We start from the raw sequence: 23,331 nt of genomic DNA on the forward strand, positions 1-23,331 counted from the left end.
AAAATCTTCAGACTCGATTGGGATGCATGAAAACACATTAGCCAAAGCTCAACCATTTGCTCCTATCGAACCCAGAGCTGGAGCATCTGATCAACCTAGCCTTTCCATCGCGGCTCAAATTGCAAGAATGCCAGTGCGTGATGTTTGGACGCCCGGTTGCACGAGGATTGGTAAATACTGGCGCAGCAAAACCCTAGGAGAGATTCTTGTCCACATGTATATCGGACACGACAAGAGATTTCTCGGTGCTTTCAGATTATGCGACATTCGTTTTCATCTCCACCAATCTCTGCTCTTGGCCAAGAACCCGAAAACACACCAAGTTGAGGTTTGGTTTAAGAGCATGTGCACTGTCAGAGAGTACGAACGATTATGCGAATCCAGTGTCAGTATCATATCCGTATATTTGTCTCTTATAGAAAGCTAACATTGGCTATAGCCGACAAATAAAGTACTGAGTACCGGCTGGGTCGAGGGCTTCAGCGAGACCAACGAAAATCTGTTCCATCTGGCAGAGGATCTGCGAAAGGATGACCTCATCGCCATTCACTATCCTCTGGGGCAAACATATGGACCAGGAACTGTTTGGGTTGCCTGGTCACGTGGATCACAGGAGTTTAAGTTCCCACCTTCTGATCATGAAGTACCACCCGGCGTTCCTCTACTTATTGCTGTTCGCACTATGCTCGCACCGATCGAAGTTCTAGGGGCAAGTGGACCTAGCCAGCCTAGTGGACGCCCTCGTGGCCCTTTGCGAGATATAGCACTTCCACTGCGCATCGATCCGCCTAGTTCAGATGATGGCATAGAGTCTAGCAGTTCCCTAAGACGGTCGAACTCCCATCAAAGTATGATGACAATTGGGTCCTTGCAATCGCGGGAAAGGCCAGCGTTAGCGCCGGCCCAAAACCTTTCAGTCGCAAATGAACCCAGAGATGATTCAATTTACGCTAACCCCCTACCCCAAGATAACCTCGCGGTTCAAGCAGATCAGGCAGGCCTCCAAGCGGTTGAAGAGTTCATGAAAACCATCAAAATCAATGTGGAAGAACTTGCGACAATCGAGGAAGGTGGGAAGCTTTCAAAGGCAGGTATTTTCTATTTGCACTTTCCCTCGGGCAATCAAGAAATACAAGATGAATTGCAGCTTCTGCATGGATACCTGAAATTCCATGAAATGATTGTTCTCACAAGCGACAGCCCCGGAGATTGGGCAAAATTTGTTCAAAACAGCAGACAGGGAGTGGCGATAGTATGTGATCGATATTTACACGTTCCCAATTGCCAAATGACTAACCAACAATAGTTTCACGAATCATTCGCCGCATACGATACGTTGCAGCCTCCACTCAATTCTTTTCTTCCTAGCAATTCGTTCAATTTATGGATTGTTCGCATTGTCAGACCACTAGAATTAGTTGATCCCTGTTATTGCTCACCGAATGCCCACCATCTACGCATCTTTCCATATGGCGGTGTTATACTTCTCACCGAGGACGTATTGACAGACCTAAAAGGGGTGGCCGTCACGCTCCAATGGCTTCGGAATGCAAACAGGCGCAAACGCAAATCTTGGACGTTGATGTTGTCCCCCAGGATACTTGAATGGATCGAATGCAGGCTCGATGATGAAAATCACTCTCAGGATCATGGACTGTACGTCATACCTCTTTACCATTATTTGGGTCAAGCTTCTAACGAACCTATCTACATGTAGCCTGTTGCTCATCCACACGTTGATCATAAAGAATAACGTCTCAGACCCTCGTACAGCCTTGTTCGATAAAGCCAGTCTACATCCCAACTCGAAAAGCAGTGTCATAACACCCTTTCTTGATGAATACGGTACTCGCACAGAGCACCACAACCTCAAAATCAAGGACAAAGTTGAACGTGATGCAGATCATCTGATCGAATTCTTTGCAGGGTGGTCATTAATTAACATTCCACATTTCCGGAACTTCGTCGCCGTCACATCTCTCATTGCTCCCGCTGGGGCACGATGGGACAAATGGGGTCATATGACTGTCATGCGAGGTGGTTTCGACCATTTCTTCAAACGGTTCAAAGTGGACACGGGGGGGATTATGGCCTACCTGTTAGGGCCAAGTAGTCATAAGCCACGGGCTTCTACCGGCCAAGTAGTTACCCCGATGAGCGCGACCACCCCCCAGACTCCTAATTGGACATCTCACAACTCCAACGCCTCTATCCAAGCTACCTTCCCCGGCAGCCCAAACAGCAACGACAAGAATAAGTACCCTGCTCCCTACAAGTGATCCTTACAAAGTTCCGATCACAGCACGTTACGCTGCACATACGCATGATTCTTCTCGCATATCTCTTGCTCTTTTTGCACAATCTTTTATGATACCCCGGTCGATTTGTTTTTGTATGTAATATGTCTAGAAATTATGAGGCCATGAAATGAATCAAACCCCCGTGAAAGTCTACCTACGTAGGTAATCTATAGCCATGTATGTTATGTATTTTGTCCAATTGCATTCAAAATTGAGATCCAACGCTGGATCAGTAATGGAATATCTATCATACGAACGTTCAGAATTTCCAAAAGTATAGCTTTGCTAAACCGTACGCCGATTGCCGCTAATGTAACTGGAATACAAAGAACACCCAGAAAGACATGAATAATTGCCAGGGTTAACATGAAAGCATACCATTTATTTACACTTAACCAGCCGCTTGATTCCGGTACTGGAAGTTCGACGCATTGGAGCCATCCGCATCATCTTGCGTGTTAGTCTTTTGGTTCTGGCTCTTCTTTTCCCCGCGAGTCTTTGCTTCCCATTGACTTTCCTCGGCGGAAATCATAGCCTGGAAGCGCCCGCCCTGTCCACGGGCAAGGTAGATGGGCTGATCCTTGCGCTCAGCCACAGCCTCAGTCACAAGGACAAATTTCACGCTCGAGCCGGGCGCTTCGAACATGGCATCACTGAGAATAGTCTCCATCTCAGTGCGCAGCGCGCGTGCGCCGGTACCCATTGTGAAGGCATTTCCGGCGATTTTGTGGAGTGCGGGTGTGGTGAAGCGCAACTCAATACCCGAGAGCGAAAATAGGGTCGTGTATTGGGCTAAAAGGGAGTTGCGGGGTTCAGTTAGGATGCGCATAAGTAAGGGCTGAGACAGTGCGGAGAGAGCAGCAGTGACGGGAATCCTGCCGATGAGCTCTGGTATGAAGCCATAACTTTGCAAGTCTGAAGGTGTTAAGAGGTCGAGTGCGTTGAAATATGTTGGCTCGGCGCCAGAACCAGCTGGCGAGATAGAGGAGAAGAAGGGGAGGTGCTTCTTATATAGCGCTTCTTCCTCAGACCCTGGGAGGATTGGAAGTGGCTGGTTGGTAGAGATATTTGGCGAGCCAGGGAAACTGCTAGTATTGGATGGGGCCCGAACTGGTTGACCAAACCCTATAGACCCACGGGATACTCGATCCATTATAGATTTCTGAAGTCCAACGAAAGCGCCAGAGAACACAAACAAAATGTTGTCCGTGCGCACATTGTACACTTCTCCCTTGGCGGCTGGGTTGGGGTTGTTCGGTTGAAATGACCCGTTCCCCAAGGGACTGTTGGAGGGATAGCTATTCGGGGCACTAGTTGCGCGGGGATTCTTCTCTGGCTTGGCCTGGACTTGCACGGTTGTACCTTCAATGATCTTGAGAAGCGCCTGCTGTACTCCTTCGCCACCGACATCTTTGCCATGACTAACCTTCGCGGCTGCAATCTTGTCAACCTCATCAAGCACAATAATTCCATGCTCTGCTCGCTCCACGTTGTAGTCTGCAGCTGCCAAAAGTCGATGAACACACACTTCTGCGTCCTCTCCAATGTAACCGGCTTGGGTGAACACGGTGCAGTCGGAAATACTGAAAGGCACAGAAAGCACCCGAGCAAGAGTCTTTGCCATAAGTGTCTTTCCTACACCAGATGGACCAAGTAGCAAGATATTGGACTTTTCAAGCTGTAACGGCGAGGAATCGGCGAAATCGGGTTGCTCCAAGGGGGTGTTTGAACGGGGTTTAGGGGGCTGAGGTATGCCGACAGTCTTGTGCACACCTGTAATATCATCTGTTGGATCGAAGAATAAATCAGAAAGTGACTGATGCATCAAAAAATAATAGGTGACATACCGTCTAAGGGATGAGTCTCGAGTGCTTCCCTCCGCTGACGCTTCGCGAGGGCTTCGGCTGCTTCTTCCTCCCGGCGCATTAACTCTTGCACGCGCTGGTAATGATTATACACGGCGACACTAAGCACTTTCTTTGCACGATCCTGACCGACGACATATTGATCGAGATACTGCTTTAACACTTTCGGTGTGATGCGGGGGGCGCCAAAGGCCGGGGTTGCTCCCAATGGCCCGGAAGTAGGAACTCCAGTTTCATAGCTACCAGTAAAAGGCTGACTTGTGAATTCTGACCGGTTGAATTGAGACGATGTCGGAAATGTGGTGGAGGAGCTAGATAGTTGGCGTGATGACCAGCTGTACGATTGAGGAAGCCGACACCGGACAATGTCACGACGAGCCAAGGTGGCCGGGACGCGACGCTGTAAATGCCGCCACAGCATTGCTGGGCGCCAGTAAATCACAGGGATATTATGGGAGGCGGATAGAGGGCTTTAAAGTCACAAAGTAAAGGATGGAGGAGGATTGGAGAGCGAGCAGTTTCCCCGCATGACGGTGATCCAATGGATCCCCGAAGCCATCTTATCTGATGAGTAATCGGGCCGATGGACCTCCACCTGGGCAGCCTACCCGTCCACGGGTGGACCGGCTATTCACGGATAAATTCGAAATATAATATAGATAGTGCAACTACATACATACTACCAACTATGTAGTATGCCAATGAGGCAATCGGAGCAAATCGAGGGTTATATTTGGTGCTCGAAGCTTAAAACACGGATACGACACGCCCCTTGAACAACATTGAAGCAGCACATATATAGAAACTCCTAGTATAATCCTCCGGTATGCATCCGCTTCTTCGCTGCCCATAAACTTGGCACTTCAAACCAACCTATGTGAAGTGAGGACTGGGATGATCTAGAATTATGCTTGAGAACCTAAGCAGGCTAGAAATTTAGCTTTCTTAAAGTATTGAAACAGCTATAATATTTGAGTTACAAATTCCGATTCATACGGGCGAAAAGGGTGCAAAATAATAAAATAGATGCAACTCTTTGATGAAAATGATGGGTATTGGTTATTGGTGTCTAATGTCAAGGGCTGCTTTGGTGGCGTCTGTGGCCCCGGAGGGCGTTGGATTGCCAGGAATATAGGAATGGTTGAACCGCAAGACCTACTTGGAACAGCGTGTATATTTCACCGTTAGGATCCAATAGAAGCAAGTGGTTCGTTTGTGTTTGGTTGAGCGTAATACACTTAAGTGTATTCCTCGGCTCAACCTCAGGACCTTGGAAGAGGCCTGATAAGCAAATTTTTCACGTGGTTTGCCGGATTTCACTTGTTAGACAAATATTCATGACTAGCGGCAACCAAGATGGTGGCTCGGTCACTGAGGATTGTTGTATTTCCATTCTAGCCACCTTTATTTCTTGAACACAGGCTGCTGCTCCATTGTCTGTGAGATGAAGTTACGGAGGGCTGACCACCGAGTGGCTATCGGGTTCGACTCGGTGCTCTTCTCCCCATTGTTGGCAGCCGGGGCTGATGTGATGTTGGACATCTCGGTCAGGTTCTTGTTGAAGCGGTCTCGCTCCAATCTTTCAAGTTTTTCTCGACGCTTCAGGGCGCCGGGCTTGTGTTTCAGAGTCTTCTGCCTGATCACGTTCACTTGACTAGCGGCATCGTTGGATTCTTCAGCCTCAGGCAAGGCATCGGCCAAAGATTCGAGGTTGGTGACAAGTTTTTTTGATGCTCGTCGGCGCTTAGGAGTCTTTTGAGAATTTTTCTCAATCTTAGACACAAGGGCAGCATGCTTGATCTGACGTTTATCCCTTTTGCTTGTGCGAAATTCGTCACCAAAGACACTGGGTTTGACTATCGCGCCTCTGCCCGAGGCAGTTTTTGTTGATTTGCGAATGGGGGCCTGCGAAGAGAGAACGATAATTAACCGGCTGAAAGTGGAACAAGATAGGAATGTAGTTTACCATGTTGACATGTGAGATCTACAGCGGGGAGCAAAGAGACGAAATTGCGACGGGAAAAAAAGACTCCAATTGCTCACCGCCTATATCCACTATCCCCACCCTTTTTTCCCAGGAACTCAACGCTGTTTGGCTAATCATGAGAAGTCAAGTCAATAAAATATTATTGTGTCGGCAAAAAAAAATAAAAAAACATCCAAAAAAGCCCCGTGACGTTATCAAATTCTCCTTTAAATCGCCTCTCCGAGTTTCGACGCCTTTCCAGTGACATCAGTTGTGATCAGAAGGCAATCCGGTAAAAGCTGAAACTCATTGGGCTCCCAACACGATAATTTGTATGGATATACGTCTCAACCTACGTCGGATTTGCGTTCCTCACACCTCTACCACTGTATTTCTACCTCGGCCATCCACTTGGTCACACCGGTTCCAGACCCCGTTCATAATTCCACATTTGCCCCCAACTTCTTCATCTTTTAAACCCACCTTCTCCGGACCTCCTTCCCGCAGATCAATTTCTTCGTCTACACGCATCATGGGTTCTCTCGCTCCTTATCAGCGCAAGCACAAGATCACGGTGGTGGGCTCCGGTAACTGGTAAGAGAGTTCTTAAAGGACTGTGAGTTTGTACTAATTGTGGTTCTCAATAGGGGCTGCGCCATCGCTAAGATCGTTGCCGAAAATGCGGCCAGCAACCCCGATCTCTTCGAGGAGAAGGTAGAGATGTGGGTATTCGAGGAGAACGTCGAGATTCCGCAGACTTCTAAGCACTACAATGCCTCAAACGCCGGCCCCCAGAAATTGACTGAGGTAATTAACAAGGTCCACGAGAACGTTAAGTACCTCTCAGGAATCCAGTTGCCAGTCAACCTGCACGCCAACCCGTCCCTCGAGGATGCAGTGAAGGAAAGCACTATTCTCATATTCAACCTGCCCCATCAATTCATCATCAAGACCTGCGAACAAATCAAGGGCAAGATCCTCCCCTACGCCCGTGGCATCTCTTGCATTAAGGGCGTGGATGTCAACTCAACAGGTATCCACCTCTTCTCCGAGACCATTGGCAGAATCCTTGGTATCTATTGTGGTGCCCTGTCTGGTGCAAACATCGCCAATGAGGTCGCCCAAGAGAAGTGGTCCGAGACTAGCGTCGCCTACGATCCCCCACACATGGATTCCCAGGTGCCTACTCCCCAACGGTCGCCTTCTTCCTCTCCAACCAACTTGGTGGAGTTCCAGCACAAGGACACCACGGGCCAAATCTCGGAGGTCAAGTTGCAGGCCCTGCCGTCAGCCTACCCTCCTGTCGACCACTCCGTGCTAAAGTCCCTCTTCCACCGCCATTACTTCCACGTGCGTGTTGTCAACGATGTTGCCGGTGTTTCTATCAGCGGCGCTCTTAAGAACATTGTTGCTCTGGCTGCTGGCTGGGTTGTCGGCATGGGATGGGGTGATAATGCCAAGGCTGCCATCATGCGCGTTGGCTTGATGGAGATGGTCAAGTTTGGAGACACCTTCTTCAGCGCAACGATTGACAACCGCACCTTCACCGATGAGAGTGCCGGCGTGGCAGACTTGATCACCAGCTCCAGCGGCGGTCGTAACTTCCGCTGTGCCATGTACAGCGTTCAGCGCAACCTGCCTATCGAAGAGATTGAGAGAACTGAGCTCAACGGCCAGAAATTGCAGGGTACATCCACTGCTGCGGAGGTCAACAGCTTCCTGAAGACCCAGGGCATGGAGGACGAGTTCCCTCTGTTCACTGCTGTTTTCCGTAAGATTTTGCCCCATTTCCCCCTTGTCTACCATATGACCCCTCGATCGAAGCTAACGTCGTACAGGTGTTTTGGAGGGAACCATGAACGTCCAGGATATTCCTTCTTATATTGAGCGGTAAAAAGTCCCTTCTAGTGTTGATTCCTTCTAGTTTGTGTTACTTATCAAAACATTTGGCTCCCCTATAGCCCCCCTCAGGCCCGGACCCCGACTGATGCATCAGAAAATTCCAATGGTGCCGATAATGGCGCTCGATTCAGTGCTGCACGATTATAATTAGGGCTGAGGATTGGGCATTCGACATTCCGTGTATAGACTTTCATGACCTGTATTTATGAACTGCATGCGGACTATATTCTAGACATTTGATTTACTCTAAGACTGTTCGATTCTCCTGGATGTACACCGACGTACACCGACGTAGGTGTGTTGATGTTTTGACGGCTAAAAATACCAAGTAAAATGCATGATGTCATTCCCCGCGTGGTCTGGGCTTTCTCCAGGAACATATGAGGGGAATACTGGGTCCTCTGCCCGACTTTTCCTTCCTTGCTTTTCAATTCATTTTTTTTTCCCTCCTTAAATATCCTCTCAAGTCTCACCTCTCTACTCTCTATCCTCTTCGCTATCGTGAAAGGAGGGTGCATCGTGCCATATTACCCTGTACTCAGACAATCCTTTTGGGTTAGATCCGAAATTCATCCAATCGTTACCCGTCGCAATGGCCTCTCCACGTCAGGTCTATTTACTACCATTGAAGGATGATGGTTCTCCTGACGTACCCGGTGGGTACATCTACCTGGCCCCTCCGCCAAAATCTGGATACGTGCTTCGGTTCATTATCGAGGGGACGAGCTCCATTTGTCGACAAGGCAGTCTCTGGGTGAATATCCCTGAAGAGGGGAAGCCCTTCGAACGTTACTCATTTCGGGAGTTCAGGTAGGTCTTCCCAGTTATTTCTTGGATGTTGTGTAAATTGGGGGCGGTCGCTAAACAGAAGTAGACTGCAACCCAACTTCAACGAGAATATTCAGATCGATATTCCCGTGACATCAGCGGGAGCGTTTGCTTTCTACACAACTTATTCTCCTCTACCAGAATTCTCAGTCGAGGAGGTGCCTGCCCCGAAGCCGACTCAGACACCTATTCACTACATCGATGTGTCGCCCAGACTTACCCTTCAGGGGAGAGAGTTGCCGCTCAACGCACTCTCTATTTTCTCAGTTATCTCAAAGTTCATGGGTGCATATCCTACAGACTGGGACAGACACCTTCGCGGAATTGGTCAGCGGAACTACAATATGGTTCATTTTACACCCCTCATGCAGCGCGGCGCGTCCAACTCGCCCTATAGTATTTTTGATCAGTTGGCATTCGACGGCGCCTTCTTCCCTAATGGAGAAGATGATGTTGCAAAAATGGTTGCGAAAATGGAGAAAGATTATGGTCTTCTCACATTGACAGATGTGGTCTGGAACCACACAGCTCATAATAGCAAGTGGCTGGAAGAGCATCCCGAGTCTGGATATAGCGTGAAGACCGCACCATGGCTGGAGGCAGCCCTCGAGCTGGACTCGGCGCTTTTGGAATTCGGCGATAGCCTCCAGGACGTTGGTCTTCCAACAGAGTTTAAGACGGAGGAAGATCTGGTGACAGTCATGAATGCGGCGCGCAAGCAAGCCATTGATGGAAGTCGTTTATGGGAATTTTATGTTCTTGACGTAAAGAGTGATGTTAAAAAGATTTTGGATGAATGGACCAACGCAAATATTGATCCTGCGCTCGTCGAACGGGACGAGATGCAGCAGTTCAAAAACTGGTCGCTCACGCAACAAGCCAACGTGCTTCGCGAGCTTGGGATTCCATCCGTCAAGCAGGTTCTCGGACGGTTTGGTCGTGCTGTCGACCCAAAGTTTGGAGCAGTTGCTTTAAATATACTTTTTGGGGATTACGATGAGGCACACACCAACCTCGCCGAGGTTGAAGCCTCCTTGTCCCAGCTCCTTGATGAGGCCAACTTGCCATTCTACAAGGAGTATGATGCAGACGTTGATGTTATTATGGACCAACTGTTCAATCGCATCAAGTATCTGAGAATTGAGGATCATGGCCCTAAGATGGGTCCTGTCACCAAGGAAAACCCATTGATTGAGACTTACTTTACCCGCCTTCCTCTCAATGATGTCACGAAGAAGCACGATCCCAAAGCCCTGGCTTTGGTCAATAATGGTTGGATTTGGAATGCCGATGCCATGAAAGATAATGCCGGTCCCGATTCCAGGGCTTACCTACGCCGCGAAGTTATCGTGTGGGGTGATTGTGTAAAGCTTCGATATGGATCCTCTCCTGAAGATAGTCCTTTCCTCTGGGACTTTATGACGCAGTATACCCGGCTTATGGCCAAGTACTTCAATGGTTTCCGAATCGACAATTGTCATTCGACGCCATTAGTGGTTGCAGAATATTTGCTAGATGAAGCTCGCAAAGTCCGGCCGAACTTGACTGTGTTTGCAGAACTCTTCACAGGCTCGGAGGAGGCCGACTATGTCTTCGTCAAACGTTTGGGCATCAATGCTCTGATTCGCGAGGCTATGCAAGCTTGGAGCACAGAAGAGCTGAGTCGCCTCGTTCATCGCCATGGCGGACAGCCGATCGGTAGCTTCGAGATGGATTTACCTTCCGCAGGCAGTAGTCATGCGATCGCATCAGCTAGGTCTAGCAAGACCGACGACAAGATCGCCCATATTCGGCCATGTCCAGTGCCGGCCTTGTTTATGGACTGTACCCATGACAATGAGGTCCCTTCTCAGAAGCGCGACGCCAGGGACACTCTTCCCAATGCTGCACTCGTGGCAATGTGTGCCTCCGCGACTGGAAGTGTGATGGGCTACGACGAGGTGTATCCCAAACTCATCGATCTCGTCCACGAGACTCGACAGTACACCTCTCAGTCCTCTGATTCCGAGAGTCTGGCCGTTGGATCTGGGGAGGGTGGGATTGGTGGTGTCAAGAAGCTTCTGAATGAACTCCACACTATGATGGGAGTTGAAGGCTATGACGAAACTCACATCCATCATGACGGTGAGTTCATCACTGTCCACAGAGTCCACCCCAAGACCAGAAAAGGCATTTTCTTGGTCGCTCATACCGCATTTCCCGGTAATGAGAGTGGCGCGATTCTCGCCCCCACTCATATTGCTGGTACCAGTGCCAAGCATATCGGATCGTGGCAGCTTGAGGTTGATGCCAACGATGAAACGAAGGCGAAGGTCCTGGCCGATGACAAGTACTTGAAGGGTCTTCCCAGCCATACCCGTGACATCGAAGGCACTAAGATTGAGCAAAACGACAAAGATGTCAAAATCTCAGTACTGGACTCCCTTGTTCCTGGGTCTATTGCTCTTTTCGAGACATGGATTCCTGGCGCAGATCATGCCGATGGATTTGAAAACAACCTCGCCAATGGCGCAGACGATGCGTTCTCTGAGCTCAGTTTGGTTGATCTGAACTTTGTGCTGTACCGGTGCGAAGCTGAAGAGAGAGACTCTAGTGGTGGTCAAGATGGCATTTACTCCATTCCAAAGTATGATCCTATGGTCTATGCTGGTCTTCAGGGCTGGTGGAGTGTTCTCGAGGATATTATCAAGTATAATCAACTTGGCCACGCACTCTGCGATCACTTGCGAGAGGGCCAGTGGGCTGCAGATTACATCATTGGTCGTATGGAGAAGGCAGCTTCCAAGGAAGGATATGTTGACTTGAAAAAGCCTGCCGCATGGCTTCGCGAAAAGTTTGACACTGTCCGCAACTTGCCCAACTTCCTTTTCCCAAGGTATTTTGCAATCATTCTGCAGGTTTCATACAACGCTGCGTGGAAGAGAGGTATTCATCTCCTTGGAGACAATGTGCGGCACGGTCAGGAATTCATCCATCAATTGGCTATGGTCAGCGTTCAACAAACTGGCTATGTGAAATCTGCATCCTTGTGGCCCACCAAGATGGTCCCCAGTCTTGCAGCCGGACTGCCTCATTTTGCAGTTGACTGGACCAGATGCTGGGGAAGAGATATTTTCATCTCTCTCCGTGGCTTATTCCTTTGTACTCAACGTTTTGACGATGCTAAGGAGCATATTATCGCTTTTGCAAGTGTGCTCAAGCATGGCATGATTCCCAATCTGCTGAGCAGCGGAAAATTGCCAAGATACAATTCCCGGGACTCTGTCTGGTTCTTCCTGCAGTCTATCCAGGACTTCGTTGAAATGGCACCCAATGGCATTGATATCTTGCAAGAGAAGATCCCAAGACGATTCTTGCCTTATGACGATACTTGGTTCCCCTTCGATGATTCTCGGGCATACTCTCAGTTTCCGACTCTTCTTGAATGCGTTCAGGAAGTGTTCCAAAGACACGCTTCTGGCATGTCTTTCAGAGAATACAACGCTGGCCCCGATCTTGATTGTCAGATGAAGTCCGAAGGCTTCCAGATCGACATTAAGGTTGACTGGGAAACAGGTCTGATTTTCGGTGGCAACCAGGATAACTGTGGTACTTGGCAAGATAAGATGGGAGAAAGCGCTAAGGCTGGAAACAAGGGTTTCCCTGGAACGCCTCGTGATGGTGCCGCTATTGAGATTACCGGTCTCGCCTACAGCGCTCTGGTGTGGGTGGCACGTCTCCACGAATCGAAGGCGTATCCCCATGAGGGCGTGGATATCGGCGATGGCAAGAAGATTACTTTTGCCGAATGGGCCAGCAAAATCAAGGGCAACTTCGAGCGATGCTACTTCGTTCCCCTCGACCCCAGTGAAGATAGTCAGTACGACGTGGACGCGAAAATCGTTAACCGCCGAGGAATCTATAAAGATTTGTACAAATCTGGCAAGCCCTACGAAGACTACCAGCTCCGTGCCAACTTCCCCATCGCAATGTCAGTTGCTCCGGAGCTATTCACACCTTCGAAGGCTCTCGTCGCTCTGTCGATTGCAGACTCCGCAATCGTGGGTCCTGTGGGCATGGCGACACTGGACCCATCCGATCTCAACTACCGTCCATACTACATCAACTCTGATGACTCTGATGACTTTGCTACTGCGAAGGGTCGCAATTACCATCAGGGTCCAGAGTGGGTTTGGCAACGCGGTTATTTCCTCCGTGCCCTATTGCATTTCGATCTCCTGCGCCGAAAGACACCCGAAGAACGGACTGAATGCTTCCAGCAAGTCACCCGACGACTTGATGGTTGTAAGAAGGCATTACGGGAGAGTCCTTGGAAGGGTTTAACCGAATTATCAAACAAGGCTGGGGAACATTGTAATGATTCGGTGAGTTGCTGTCGTTTTGATATATTTGTCACTTTGTACACGATACTAACAGAAAATATAGTCACCCACCCAATCCTGGTCCGCCGGATGCCTACTTGACCTCTACTATGACGCAGCAAAGCATTCTTAGATTTGATTTTAGCTTTTGGAAGCACAATTGATTGGACATTTGAACACATCGCATATTAGATATATCATCATGAGCATTGAGAGATTTTTTGCAGTGTTTTAACTGGATTCATGGTTTCACAGCGTCATATTTATTGTAATTCAAACTACATGATCTACATAAGGCATTTCAAAGTTGAGTCAATATATGTATAGATGTATTTACAATGCTGTCATTGCTACTCCGTACATACTATTACTATGTACATAGGTCACGCAATTGAATACCCGGGATTATGCACATAAACGATGACTCATCCATATGCAGCCGGTCCCGGAAGCCCTGGAGCCATCATTGAGCGTTTGATGAAAAGTAGAAAAACAAAGGGGGGAACCTCACCGATTGTTCACAATCTCTTCTCGAAAACTAAATCGTAGGATTCGAACAATAATCGCTGCACAAACAGCAATCAAATCGTCTTCAATATTTGACCATCCCATCTCCTTGACGTCAGTCATTTCGGTGATCAACGGAGTCCTGCCGCATGCCCTTGACGAACCACTAGCTCCGACAGCCCCTCGCTCGTCGAAGCCATCACGGAAACCCGGAGTGCGGCAACCCCTTATAAAACAGCGTCATGTCTCTTACGGCATCAGCGACCTCCGCTGTGTTGACCATGCTTGCCGACAGCCCCGATGGCGATGGCGGAAGCAAGAGACGGTGGGAAGATCAGTTGAGAGAACAGCGCGATTTGTACACACAATTTGTGATTAGCTCCGCGCTGGGTCTCAGCGCATTTTTGACATTCTGTGTATGTGTCTCCGTCGCTATTGTGGGTTTTGCTCATCGCTGACTGCTTTACTTCTAGATCTTGCGACCAAAATGGACCGAGTTGTATGCCGCGCGACGACGGCAAAGAAATGCTGCTTCGCGGCTACCTGAACTTCCGAATACCCTTTTCGGTTGGATACCCGTTCTCCATCAGATTACAGAAGAGGAAGTGCTGCAGTCTGCGGGCCTGGACGCATATGTGGTATGTTCATGTTCAAATGCTTTGGCTTCTCTACTAGAGAAAGAACCATTGCTAATTTAAGTGTCTGGGCAGTTCTTATCTTTCTTCAAATTTGCGATCCGATTCCTCTTGGCTGTCTTTATCTTCGCTGTTGCAATCATCCTCCCTATGCACTACAAATACACCGGTCAATATGGATTTCCTGGCTGGGATCACGTCCCCAGCAATGAGACCACGAATCCAATTGATGGGTTTGAAAAGGAAAAGCCGGTTACAGACCCTACTTATCTGTGGATTTATGTGTTGTTTGCATATGTGTTCAGTGGCTTGGCCATCTATATGCTTCTTGATGAGACAAAAGTAATCATCCGCACTCGGCAAACCTATCTCGGGAATCAGACCAGCACCACTGATCGCACCATTCGTTTGTCCGGGATCCCAGACGACTTGGGGACCGAAGATCAGATCAAGGATTTTATAGAAGGGCTGAGAGTGGGCAAAGTTGAGAGTATCACGGTGTGTCGGAAGTGGCGCGAGCTTGATGAATTGATTGACAAGAGGATGAAAGTCATCCGTGACCTTGAGAGAGCATGGACAAAACATTTGGGATATAAGCGGCCAAAGAGCGATGGAAATACCTTGCCTCTGACCAACCAACCGCCCACTGATACAGACGATGAACGGTCCGCGCTTCTATCTGAACATGAGAGCGAGCATGTCTCGGGCTATTCGAATGAAAGACCCAAAGTTCGCATCTGGTATGGTCCATTCAAGTTTCGTTTCCGGATGATCGATGCAATCGATTACTACGAGGAAAAACTCCGGAAAATTGATGAATATATCCAAAACGCCCGAGAGAAAGAATACGTTTCTACCGAAATTGCTTTCGTGACGATGGAGTCGATCGCCGCATCTCAAATGCTTGTTCAGGCCATCCTTGATCCACACCCAATGCAAATGTTCGCTCGACTTGCGCCGGCGCCAGCAGATGTTATTTGGAAAAATACTTATTTGTCTCGTACTCGACGAATGGTTCAGTCATGGTCCATCACCATCGCCATTGGATTCCTCACCGTGTTTTGGTCTGTGCTCTTGGTTCCTATTGCCTCATTGCTGGAGCTCGAGACCCTTCATAAAATTGTCCCCCAGCTGGCAGAATTCCTCCAGGAGCATCCAATCATCAAATCGTTGGTTCAAACGGGTTTGCCTACTCTCGCATTCTCGCTTTTGACGGTAGCTGTGCCTTATCTGTATGAGTGTAAGTTTTCCATTCAACATCTAGTTCCTCAAATCGCTGATCATCTTTGCAGGGCTCTCGAACAACCAAGGAATGGTGTCGCGTGGTGATGTTGAGCTGTCCATCATCTCCAAGAATTTCTTCTTCTCATTCTTCAATTTGTTCCTTCTATTCACTGTGTTTGGAACAGCAAGTGGTTTCTATGGGTTCTGGGAAAATCTTCGGGATGCATTCAAAGATTCTACAACGATTGCCTTCGCACTGGCTAAGTCCCTCGAAGGCCTGGCCCCATTCTACATCAACCTGTTGATTCTTCAGGGTTTGGGCCTTTTCCCCTTCCGGCTCCTCGAATTCGGAAGTGTCGCACTATACCCCTTCCACTTCCTATCGGCCCGCACACCACGGGAATATGCGGAGCTGTCAACTCCTCCCAAGTTCAGCTACGGTTTCTCCATCCCGCAAACCATCTTGATATTGGTTATCTGTGTGGTTTACAGTGTGTTCCCGAGCTCGTGGCTGATCTGCCTATTCGGTCTGATCTACTTCACAGTCGGCAAATTTATCTACAAATACCAACTGCTGTATGCCATGGATCACCAGCAACATTCCACTGGCCGCGCATGGCCGATGATTTGCAACCGCGTATTCGTGGGGCTAATGGTTCACCAGCTAGCCATGATCGGCGTTCTAGCCCTGCGCCGAGCCATCACCCGGTCGCTACTCCTGGTGCCACTTCTAGGCTTCACCGTATGGTTTTCATACTGGTTTGGGCGTACATATGAACCGTTGATGAAATTTATTGCCCTCAAAAGTATCAATCGAGACCAGCCGGGTGGTGGCGACATCTCCCCGTCGCCTTCATCGACCCTCTCACCGCCATCGGGCCTGGATCGCGATAGCCTTCCGATACGGATTGGCGGCCACGATCTCGAATTGCGGCTAAAGAAGTACGTCAACCCGAGTTTGATTGTCCCGCTGCATGCTGCCTGGCTTCCCGGTCGCAGCCACACTCAACGCAATGGAAATGGCGCGTCCGCCTTCGAGGCTCACCAAACACCGAACGTTTAATCTTGCAGATTGTACGGATTTCAGGTTCGCCTATCTACCCCTTGTGCCGTTTGTTAATACACTCTTTTTTTTTCTGTTTATGTCTTTGACCCATCATGTTTTATGACCTTGATACCTCGTTCGCATCTCATTATCTTGTTCTGATATGTTTTCATGGTTATGATATCCTGGCGGCGTGACATGTTTACTTTCTTTTTATCGGGCTCGTCTCGCCTGTCCCTCGCCATTCCCCTCCCGCACAGTAGTTGGATTTTGTCATTTGATTTTTTCATCTATCCATGTATTTCGGTGTTTATGTCAAAGTCGAATATAGAGTTTGTACAATACTGATGATCTCTGAATTTCGTCGCTTTCTAATAATGTGATCTATCTACCAGTCAGGCGTGAGTAGCTGCCTTTCGGGCACACAATAGGCTCCAACGGAGTATCTTGCATCTAGGATTCCTCGGTAAAGATATCGAGTTCACTTAGGTTCACTCTCTTCTCACATTCCTCGCTTCCAAAATAAGCCCGCGGTAAACGTGGTAGTAGCAATACAGTCCAACCGAAGAAACAGCGGGCGAGAAAGTTAAACCCTCAAGTCTTCTTTCCTCCTTGGCAAATTCAAAAAAATCTAGATGTGTATGTAAATTAGTACATTTGTTCAAAGAGAGAGAAAAAAAAGGTGTGTTTCAAGGGTTAACTTCAAGAAGACAGCTTGAGACATCATTCTGCTAGGGGTCACATCCCAATTGTGATCCATAGACATGGATATATGAAAACAATACAGTATTCGAAGATTGAAATCACAAATCGATTCGATCTAACCTCCAGCGCGGACATACCTCGAACATCTACGGAATCACCGGCTTCTGGAATCCCTAGGGTCCACATGGTCGGGGGCACATTCCTGAACAGTGGGGGATGGCACAGTTGTCTCTGTTGCGGTGAGGAGATGAGACAGTGAGAAAAGAGCAGAGACAAAACAAAGCATCCTTGGGCGTTAAGGAATGTGGGAAATGCTGAACTAAATACTAATTGTACAAGGATCTTGGTGAGTATCTTATTGTTATGAGATTCATCACACGATTAAAGACATATATGCATGTAAGCGGTGAGGTTCGACAAAGATGCCAAACCATGCGCTGCATCCGGGGCGCATTCCTTCTCTTTTCCCGAGATCCTCTGGAATGTCAGTGTTGCATATTGATACTGAAAGATCTTGGTTCGGTTCAAACAGGGGCTCTTGACCTATATTGTAACGGCCTGACTCTAGGGCTCTGCTACGGTGCCTTGGCAAGTGGATTATTTTGTAGATTGAGAATTGAACCATGGGATGTAAGTAGAATAATTCTCATGAAGTTAGGCTTGGTAGTTCTGGTAGTGTTAGTAGTATGTGTATTCACTCCAAACTCCTAAACTACCCTAAATCACCCTAAATCACCCGTTGCCTCCCAGATGTCCATTCCGTAATGGAATGGCAGTAGCTGCATTTACTGCAATGTATCTGTGTAGTAGTATTAGCCACCTAAATAGGCATATTCTTCGCTTGTACATCTCTTGACGTGCTCCACTTATCGGATTTCCGCGTGGTACATCTACGGTGCCATAGAGACCTACTTTGTAAGTCTCGACGTCAGAGCCGTACATTCCAGGGTTGTAAGGGTTATAATTGAATTTTAACTAGATGGTAGACTTAGTTTAATAGTTAACTAGGTTCTCGCCTCTCGAAGTTGGTGAAATGCAGTATTTAATTAAACAAGTCAGCCCTTACCTCACCCTCGAATCTAACGGGTTTCATTTTATCGTATCGGATTCCTCTTGCGGCACCGCTTTCAGATGGGAGGCTGATACAACCTTGCACTTAGCATATACTTCCTAGTGAGTGAACATTCTTTTCAAATTAAATTTACTAGCAGTTTGGGCTAGAGAGATTGCAGATCAGTGGACTTACTACTAGTGTTCTAGACAATTTATCCACGGGTGGACTCTTAGTGCTGTATAAACTTGATTGTGTGAAGATATATTTTCCCTTGGGCCTTTGTTTCGTTCAATCGCCATCTTAGATATTGCTCTTTGGTATATTGTCAACCGCCGAATGCACTTCTATTCTGGACGCCTATCAATTGAAGGATCGTCAAATTCACATTGATTCAATTCCAACATCTGCTTTCCAAAAAAATGTTCTGGAATTGAAGAGGCCGAGATCCAGTGGTCTCTTTGCTGGAAGAGTGTATCGACATGCCGGCGCTGCGGTCTTCGAGTCAAGACTATGCCTGTCATATGTCCACGAGTGCTTCCACCAAGCACACCAAACGAAGCTCGACGAGGCTAATGCCCTCCATTTTGAACAAGTCTGTGGCAGGATACATGTCAAAGGCTCAACCTCTGTCAAAATACAATCTGGCGACCAGCTCGTCCTCTCCTGCTGCAAATATTGTACCGGCAGAGATCCTACTGGAGATTTTCTCCATGCTGACACCACGGGACTTCGACAATGCCCGGCGGACATGCTCACAGTGGATGCGGACTAGCCTGAACCACAAGCTTCTTGAGAATATGCTAAAAAGGGCAGGGTGGTGGGATGCATGGCTGCAAGATCGTCAAACACCACGCATCTCCCGGCTAGATGAAAGCGAGGCCTGGAGGATGAGCCGTCGCTTTGCAACAGAATGTCTCCTTTCGGGGCGAAGGATGAATGTCGGGAAACCGGGCTTTTCCACCACCACTGTGGTAGACTTTTCAAGTCTGTCTGACTCTGCAAGTAGGAAATCCCGCGGTACTCGTCTTCGGCCGGTTTTGGCCGAAGGAAAAGGGTCAGGGGTGTCAACTTTCAGTATTAGCAGTTGCAGCAACTATCTGCTGGTGACATCAGGCTGCATAATCTTTATTTATTCACTTTTGGGTCGGAGGTCTAGGCCAACATCTGCAAAAGACTTCGGCGATGCTGACTTGGCGCTTGTCTCACGCATCTCATGTCCGTTCGATATTATATCGGCCGCCATCGACACCAGCAAGCCCCAATTCACCATCGCTGCATTGCTTTGCAACCGTGTTGGTATGATCTGCAATTTGGATATGGCTTGCGCCAAAGACTCAGCTACCAAGGGATCTCATTCCAATAGGATAATGGCCACCTCATCCCGCCACTTCTTCTACAACGTCTGCACAGCAGACAACCCACCCCGGACAGTTGCTCTCTGTCCCGGCCAGCCGGTCATTGCCTTCGGCTGCGCTGCAGGCATGGAGATTCACAGCGTGAACGAAACAAAGCGCAATGAGCAACGCAGATACTTCACTCTCCCCCAGCCGTCAGAAACCCTTCATTTCCTCCCAAGTAGCCCAGAAACGCCCAGCGAGCTACGTCTCATTTCCTCACTATCCGGACCGGGCTTCCACGAATGCAAATGCCCACCTTCGCCCTCCCCTTCATCTTTATCCTCAGAATCATCACCAAAAATCGAATCAAAAACCAGCCAATTCCATTTCCTTGCAGATATCCAGTCCTTCAATCGCCGCCGCATTCCCCACGCCCCATCCCGCAGTTTCGTCCGTGCAACACACTGCCACCACTATCGTGCCGTCCCCATTAACGACGGTTTCCACATCATGTTCATCGAACCACGCACAAGCCTATTATGCATCGGCACCGATGCTCCAATTGGTGGGCCAACAAGCCTAGCTCGCGCATTCGTCTGCATTCCGCCGCCTTTCTCAAACACTCACCGACAGATCAAGACACCACCCCCATCCCCATCTCTCTCAAACAAAACTCCGACTCCAACAGACATCCCAGTCCCAACAACCTTCACCGCAGGCTCCGACCTCCGCTGGGGTCTCCGTGTCGTTGCAGCATATGGCGACCGCCTCGTGCTGTACTCTATTCCTTTAGACGTATTCAACGTGATCCGTAAGGAGCGTAAACGTCAAGGTGACGGGGTAATGGGCGATGGCGATCTCGCGCTCGATTGGTACGTTGACTCAGAGAGGTCCCGCAAACGATGTGAGAGTCTGGTGCAGAACCAGAATGGTGAGTGGGAGTTCCTTTTATCTGTCTCGTATCAACCTACGGCTATGATGTGGCCGTTTAAGATATATGGCAAGGAGATTGGGTCTGTCAAGGGGACTGTGGAGCTTGCTTTGCAGTCTTCTGAGGGTGGGGTTAGGGTTTGGGCCTTTGGGGAAGATGGTAAAGGCACGGTGTTGGATGTTGATACTGGTAATGCTCCCACTCGGTCTCTTGGTGTTGGTTCTGATGGGGGATTGGAGGATCTTGGTATCGTTCAAAGGGCTGGTTTGGGTTCGAGGAAACGGAAGTTTGAGGAGATGAGGACTGGGTTTGTGGGTCGATATGGTGCTGGTCGCTATTCGGCTGGAGTAGATGGGATCAAGCCTTGTGCTGCTGGTGTTCATGGTATACATCAAGATCCGTCTATTCGGCGTTCATCTTTTGCAGCTTGTATTATAGACTTTAAGATTCCTTTGTATTAATATAATATGGTGAGAACATAGATGTGCTACAGTTGTCTAGAACCTCCCCCTTTGGGCTGACTTTAGCCTCCTTCCTCTTTCGTCTCTTCTCTCTTCTCTCTTCTCTCTTCTTCTTGCCTCTTCTTTCACCTTTTCATTTTATCTCTCTTTTCTATTCAGTTTGGTCTTTTTTTATTGCTTTTCATTTATCCATTCCTTCTATCTTCTCACCTTTTACACTCATTTCATCTTCCACAGTCCTTCTTGGGAGACTTCTGTGACGAATTCGACCTGCTTTGCCATAGTAAGTTGACCTCCTCAGATTGGATTCTCAATGAAGTATCCTGACCACTTTCATCTAGCGTACTCGTCCAAAATCGATATCTACAATGACTTCAACTCCCCTCGCTAATTTCCCTCTCGATTGCTGGATACAGACACTCGAGTATCTGCCAACACGGGATTTGGATAATCTGTCAAGGGTTTCTCGTGACACTCGAGCCTCAACTGAGGCTTTTCTGTATCGGTCAATTCACTGGGATTGGAAGAATCCACCGATTCACAAAATCATGTTACTCCTCCGGACTATCTCAGAGCGGCCAGAGTTGGCTTATTACGTCTGGCATGTCAGTCTTGTGTGGTGGGATGTGGAACAGTCCTCAAAGGAAACGGGGGTTTTCATCCCCAAAGGAAATATCGACTGGACCAAGATAACACTACAGTGTAGGCCTGCTTTGAGATGGGCCCGGAAGGTTGTTCGAGACGCGAAATTCCCGGAAAAGCTCCATGCCAAATTACTCGCACGACTGTTTCATGGAGACGCCTACTTCTACGCCACACTGCTGGTCTCGCAGCTTCATAACCTTCGCAGCCTTCGACTAGACTTTTCATTCGTGCTTGAAGGGGGCTTTCCTGGGGAAATGCTGCATCATTCTCTCTTCGGCAACGCACCCCCTGGCGTATTGACTCGATTCTCAAGACTAGAAATGGTCGACTATGGGAGCAATTCACCTCTCACAGAACTCAACTACCGTAACAATAGCAATCTTCATGGATCCTATCAATTCATGCCTTGGTTCCACCTTCCTTCCTTGAAGATTCTCGAGATATGGCTCCATAACGTGGAGGGAATCTGTGTCTTCTCTAGGCAGATGCCGAAAACATCGTTGAATTTGTCAAACCTGCGCAGCCTTGTTATTGCCAAGTCATCTGTGTTGGCTGCGGATATCGCGAGACTACTGTCTCAAGTGCCATATCTGGAGTCCTTACATTTAGGCATGGGCTACCAATGCCGGGAAATAGCCGAGTTTTTCAAGGAGCCCGAGCGCCTCCTTCGTTCATTGGAAACTTCGAGTCAAACGATGAAACATCTTTCTCTCGGCCTGGAGCTTTTACCATGTTGTACAGAAACTTTCCGTCTGCGTGTGACGAACGGAACAGGTGGTAACCCATTTCACGGCATTTTGAACAAGTTTCCCAAGCTACAAACGGCATCTTTACCTCTCAATTTTCTCACTGGTTGGGAGACAACGGCTTATGAACTTCAAGATGTGCTGCCGCCAACTCTCGAAGCCCTTCATATACGGTCTGATCTCTGGCGAAACTCAGGCCTAATTGAATTCGAACTGGAAACACTCAAAGCACTCAAATTGTTTTTGAGACATAAAGAGAATGGCACCCATCCTTTGCTTAGAACTTTCTCCTACCCAAAACAGCATGAGTATGATGAAGATGAAATCCATGCTCTGGGCTTGGAGGCCAGTTTTGACTTCTTGGTTCAACGGGAAGCAATACATCTATTCTCCTTCAGGAGAGGGTACAAGGTGTTTTCCCGATATGATGACTGTGCACCTGGTTTCATGCTGAAGAGTGCGACCTGTGTAGACAATGTCGTTTACTGGCTCCCTTGGCCGTTCGTCAGGGTTGATGAGCTCCCAGCAAGCATGCCTCGAGAGTCTATATCGACATTTTCCAACCCACGTGACTCAACTGATGCGAATCTACCTGATTTGGAATCCATTGACTCCAACTGAACTAATGTACACTCAAGTGATGCATATCCAACTGATGGTCATGAAATTTCATTGTTTGTATAACCATGTTTTTCAAAATATCTCCAAAGCGATAGGATCCATCTCTTTCTATTTTCACTGTAGATCTTCCAGCCAAAATATACAAGCATTTTAGCCCAAGTCAGCTTCAACGAGGTAGACGTGGACCCTGATGACGGC

The 23,331-nt window shown here is 48.3% G+C and overlaps 8 protein-coding genes across 8 annotated transcripts; 6 read left to right on the forward strand and 2 right to left on the reverse strand.

The window, feature by feature from the left end:
- Positions 1 to 127: 127 nt before the first annotated feature.
- On the forward strand, positions 128 to 2,279 carry N7479_003801 (uncharacterized protein; the record flags this gene model as incomplete). The annotated part of the gene is made up of 4 exons (XM_057251498.1): positions 128 to 385; positions 440 to 1,252; positions 1,307 to 1,656; positions 1,718 to 2,279. 4 exons carry the CDS (start codon positions 128 to 130, stop codon positions 2,277 to 2,279), a joined length of 1,983 nt encoding a protein of 660 aa, XP_057110823.1.
- A 412-nt stretch (positions 2,280 to 2,691) lies between these two features.
- Positions 2,692 to 4,586, reverse strand: N7479_003802 (putative ATP-dependent Clp protease; the record flags this gene model as incomplete). Its single annotated transcript, XM_057251499.1, has 2 exons — positions 2,692 to 4,085; positions 4,148 to 4,586. The coding sequence occupies 2 exons, from the start codon at positions 4,584 to 4,586 to the stop codon at positions 2,692 to 2,694; spliced, it is 1,833 nt and encodes a 610-aa protein (XP_057110824.1).
- Positions 4,587 to 5,569: 983 nt separating this feature from the next.
- On the reverse strand, positions 5,570 to 6,134 carry N7479_003803 (FAM207/SLX9 family protein; the record flags this gene model as incomplete). The annotated part of the gene is made up of 2 exons (XM_057251500.1): positions 5,570 to 6,070; positions 6,132 to 6,134. 2 exons carry the CDS (start codon positions 6,132 to 6,134, stop codon positions 5,570 to 5,572), a joined length of 504 nt encoding a protein of 167 aa, XP_057110825.1.
- A 495-nt stretch (positions 6,135 to 6,629) lies between these two features.
- Positions 6,630 to 8,180, forward strand: N7479_003804 (glycerol-3-phosphate dehydrogenase family protein; the record flags this gene model as incomplete). Its single annotated transcript, XM_057251501.1, has 4 exons — positions 6,630 to 6,725; positions 6,779 to 7,902; positions 7,970 to 8,021; positions 8,093 to 8,180. The coding sequence occupies exons 1-4, from the start codon at positions 6,664 to 6,666 to the stop codon at positions 8,178 to 8,180; spliced, it is 1,326 nt and encodes a 441-aa protein (XP_057110826.1). The 5' UTR covers positions 6,630 to 6,663.
- A 445-nt stretch (positions 8,181 to 8,625) lies between these two features.
- Positions 8,626 to 13,355, forward strand: N7479_003805 (putative glycogen debranching enzyme Gdb1; the record flags this gene model as incomplete). The annotated part of the gene is made up of 3 exons (XM_057251502.1): positions 8,626 to 8,843; positions 8,908 to 13,225; positions 13,287 to 13,355. 3 exons carry the CDS (start codon positions 8,626 to 8,628, stop codon positions 13,353 to 13,355), a joined length of 4,605 nt encoding a protein of 1,534 aa, XP_057110827.1.
- Positions 13,356 to 13,971: 616 nt separating this feature from the next.
- On the forward strand, positions 13,972 to 16,651 carry N7479_003806 (putative DUF221 domain protein; the record flags this gene model as incomplete). The annotated part of the gene is made up of 4 exons (XM_057251503.1): positions 13,972 to 14,145; positions 14,203 to 14,367; positions 14,440 to 15,604; positions 15,657 to 16,651. 4 exons carry the CDS (start codon positions 13,972 to 13,974, stop codon positions 16,649 to 16,651), a joined length of 2,499 nt encoding a protein of 832 aa, XP_057110828.1.
- A 2,220-nt stretch (positions 16,652 to 18,871) lies between these two features.
- Positions 18,872 to 21,121, forward strand: N7479_003807 (F-box protein; the record flags this gene model as incomplete). Its single annotated transcript, XM_057251504.1, has 1 exon — positions 18,872 to 21,121. One exon carries the CDS (start codon positions 18,872 to 18,874, stop codon positions 21,119 to 21,121), a length of 2,250 nt encoding a protein of 749 aa, XP_057110829.1.
- Positions 21,122 to 21,489: 368 nt separating this feature from the next.
- N7479_003808 (uncharacterized protein) lies at positions 21,490 to 23,133 on the forward strand (the record flags this gene model as incomplete). The annotated part of the gene is made up of 1 exon (XM_057251505.1): positions 21,490 to 23,133. The coding sequence occupies one exon, from the start codon at positions 21,490 to 21,492 to the stop codon at positions 23,131 to 23,133; it is 1,644 nt and encodes a 547-aa protein (XP_057110830.1).
- Between the last annotated feature and the right edge of the window lie 198 nt (positions 23,134 to 23,331).

Source organism: Penicillium vulpinum, assembly GCF_028829585.1.
Source record: "Penicillium vulpinum strain IBT 29486 chromosome Unknown utg000002l_segment0_segment0, whole genome shotgun sequence".
NCBI classification, from domain to species: domain Eukaryota; kingdom Fungi; phylum Ascomycota; class Eurotiomycetes; order Eurotiales; family Aspergillaceae; genus Penicillium; species Penicillium vulpinum.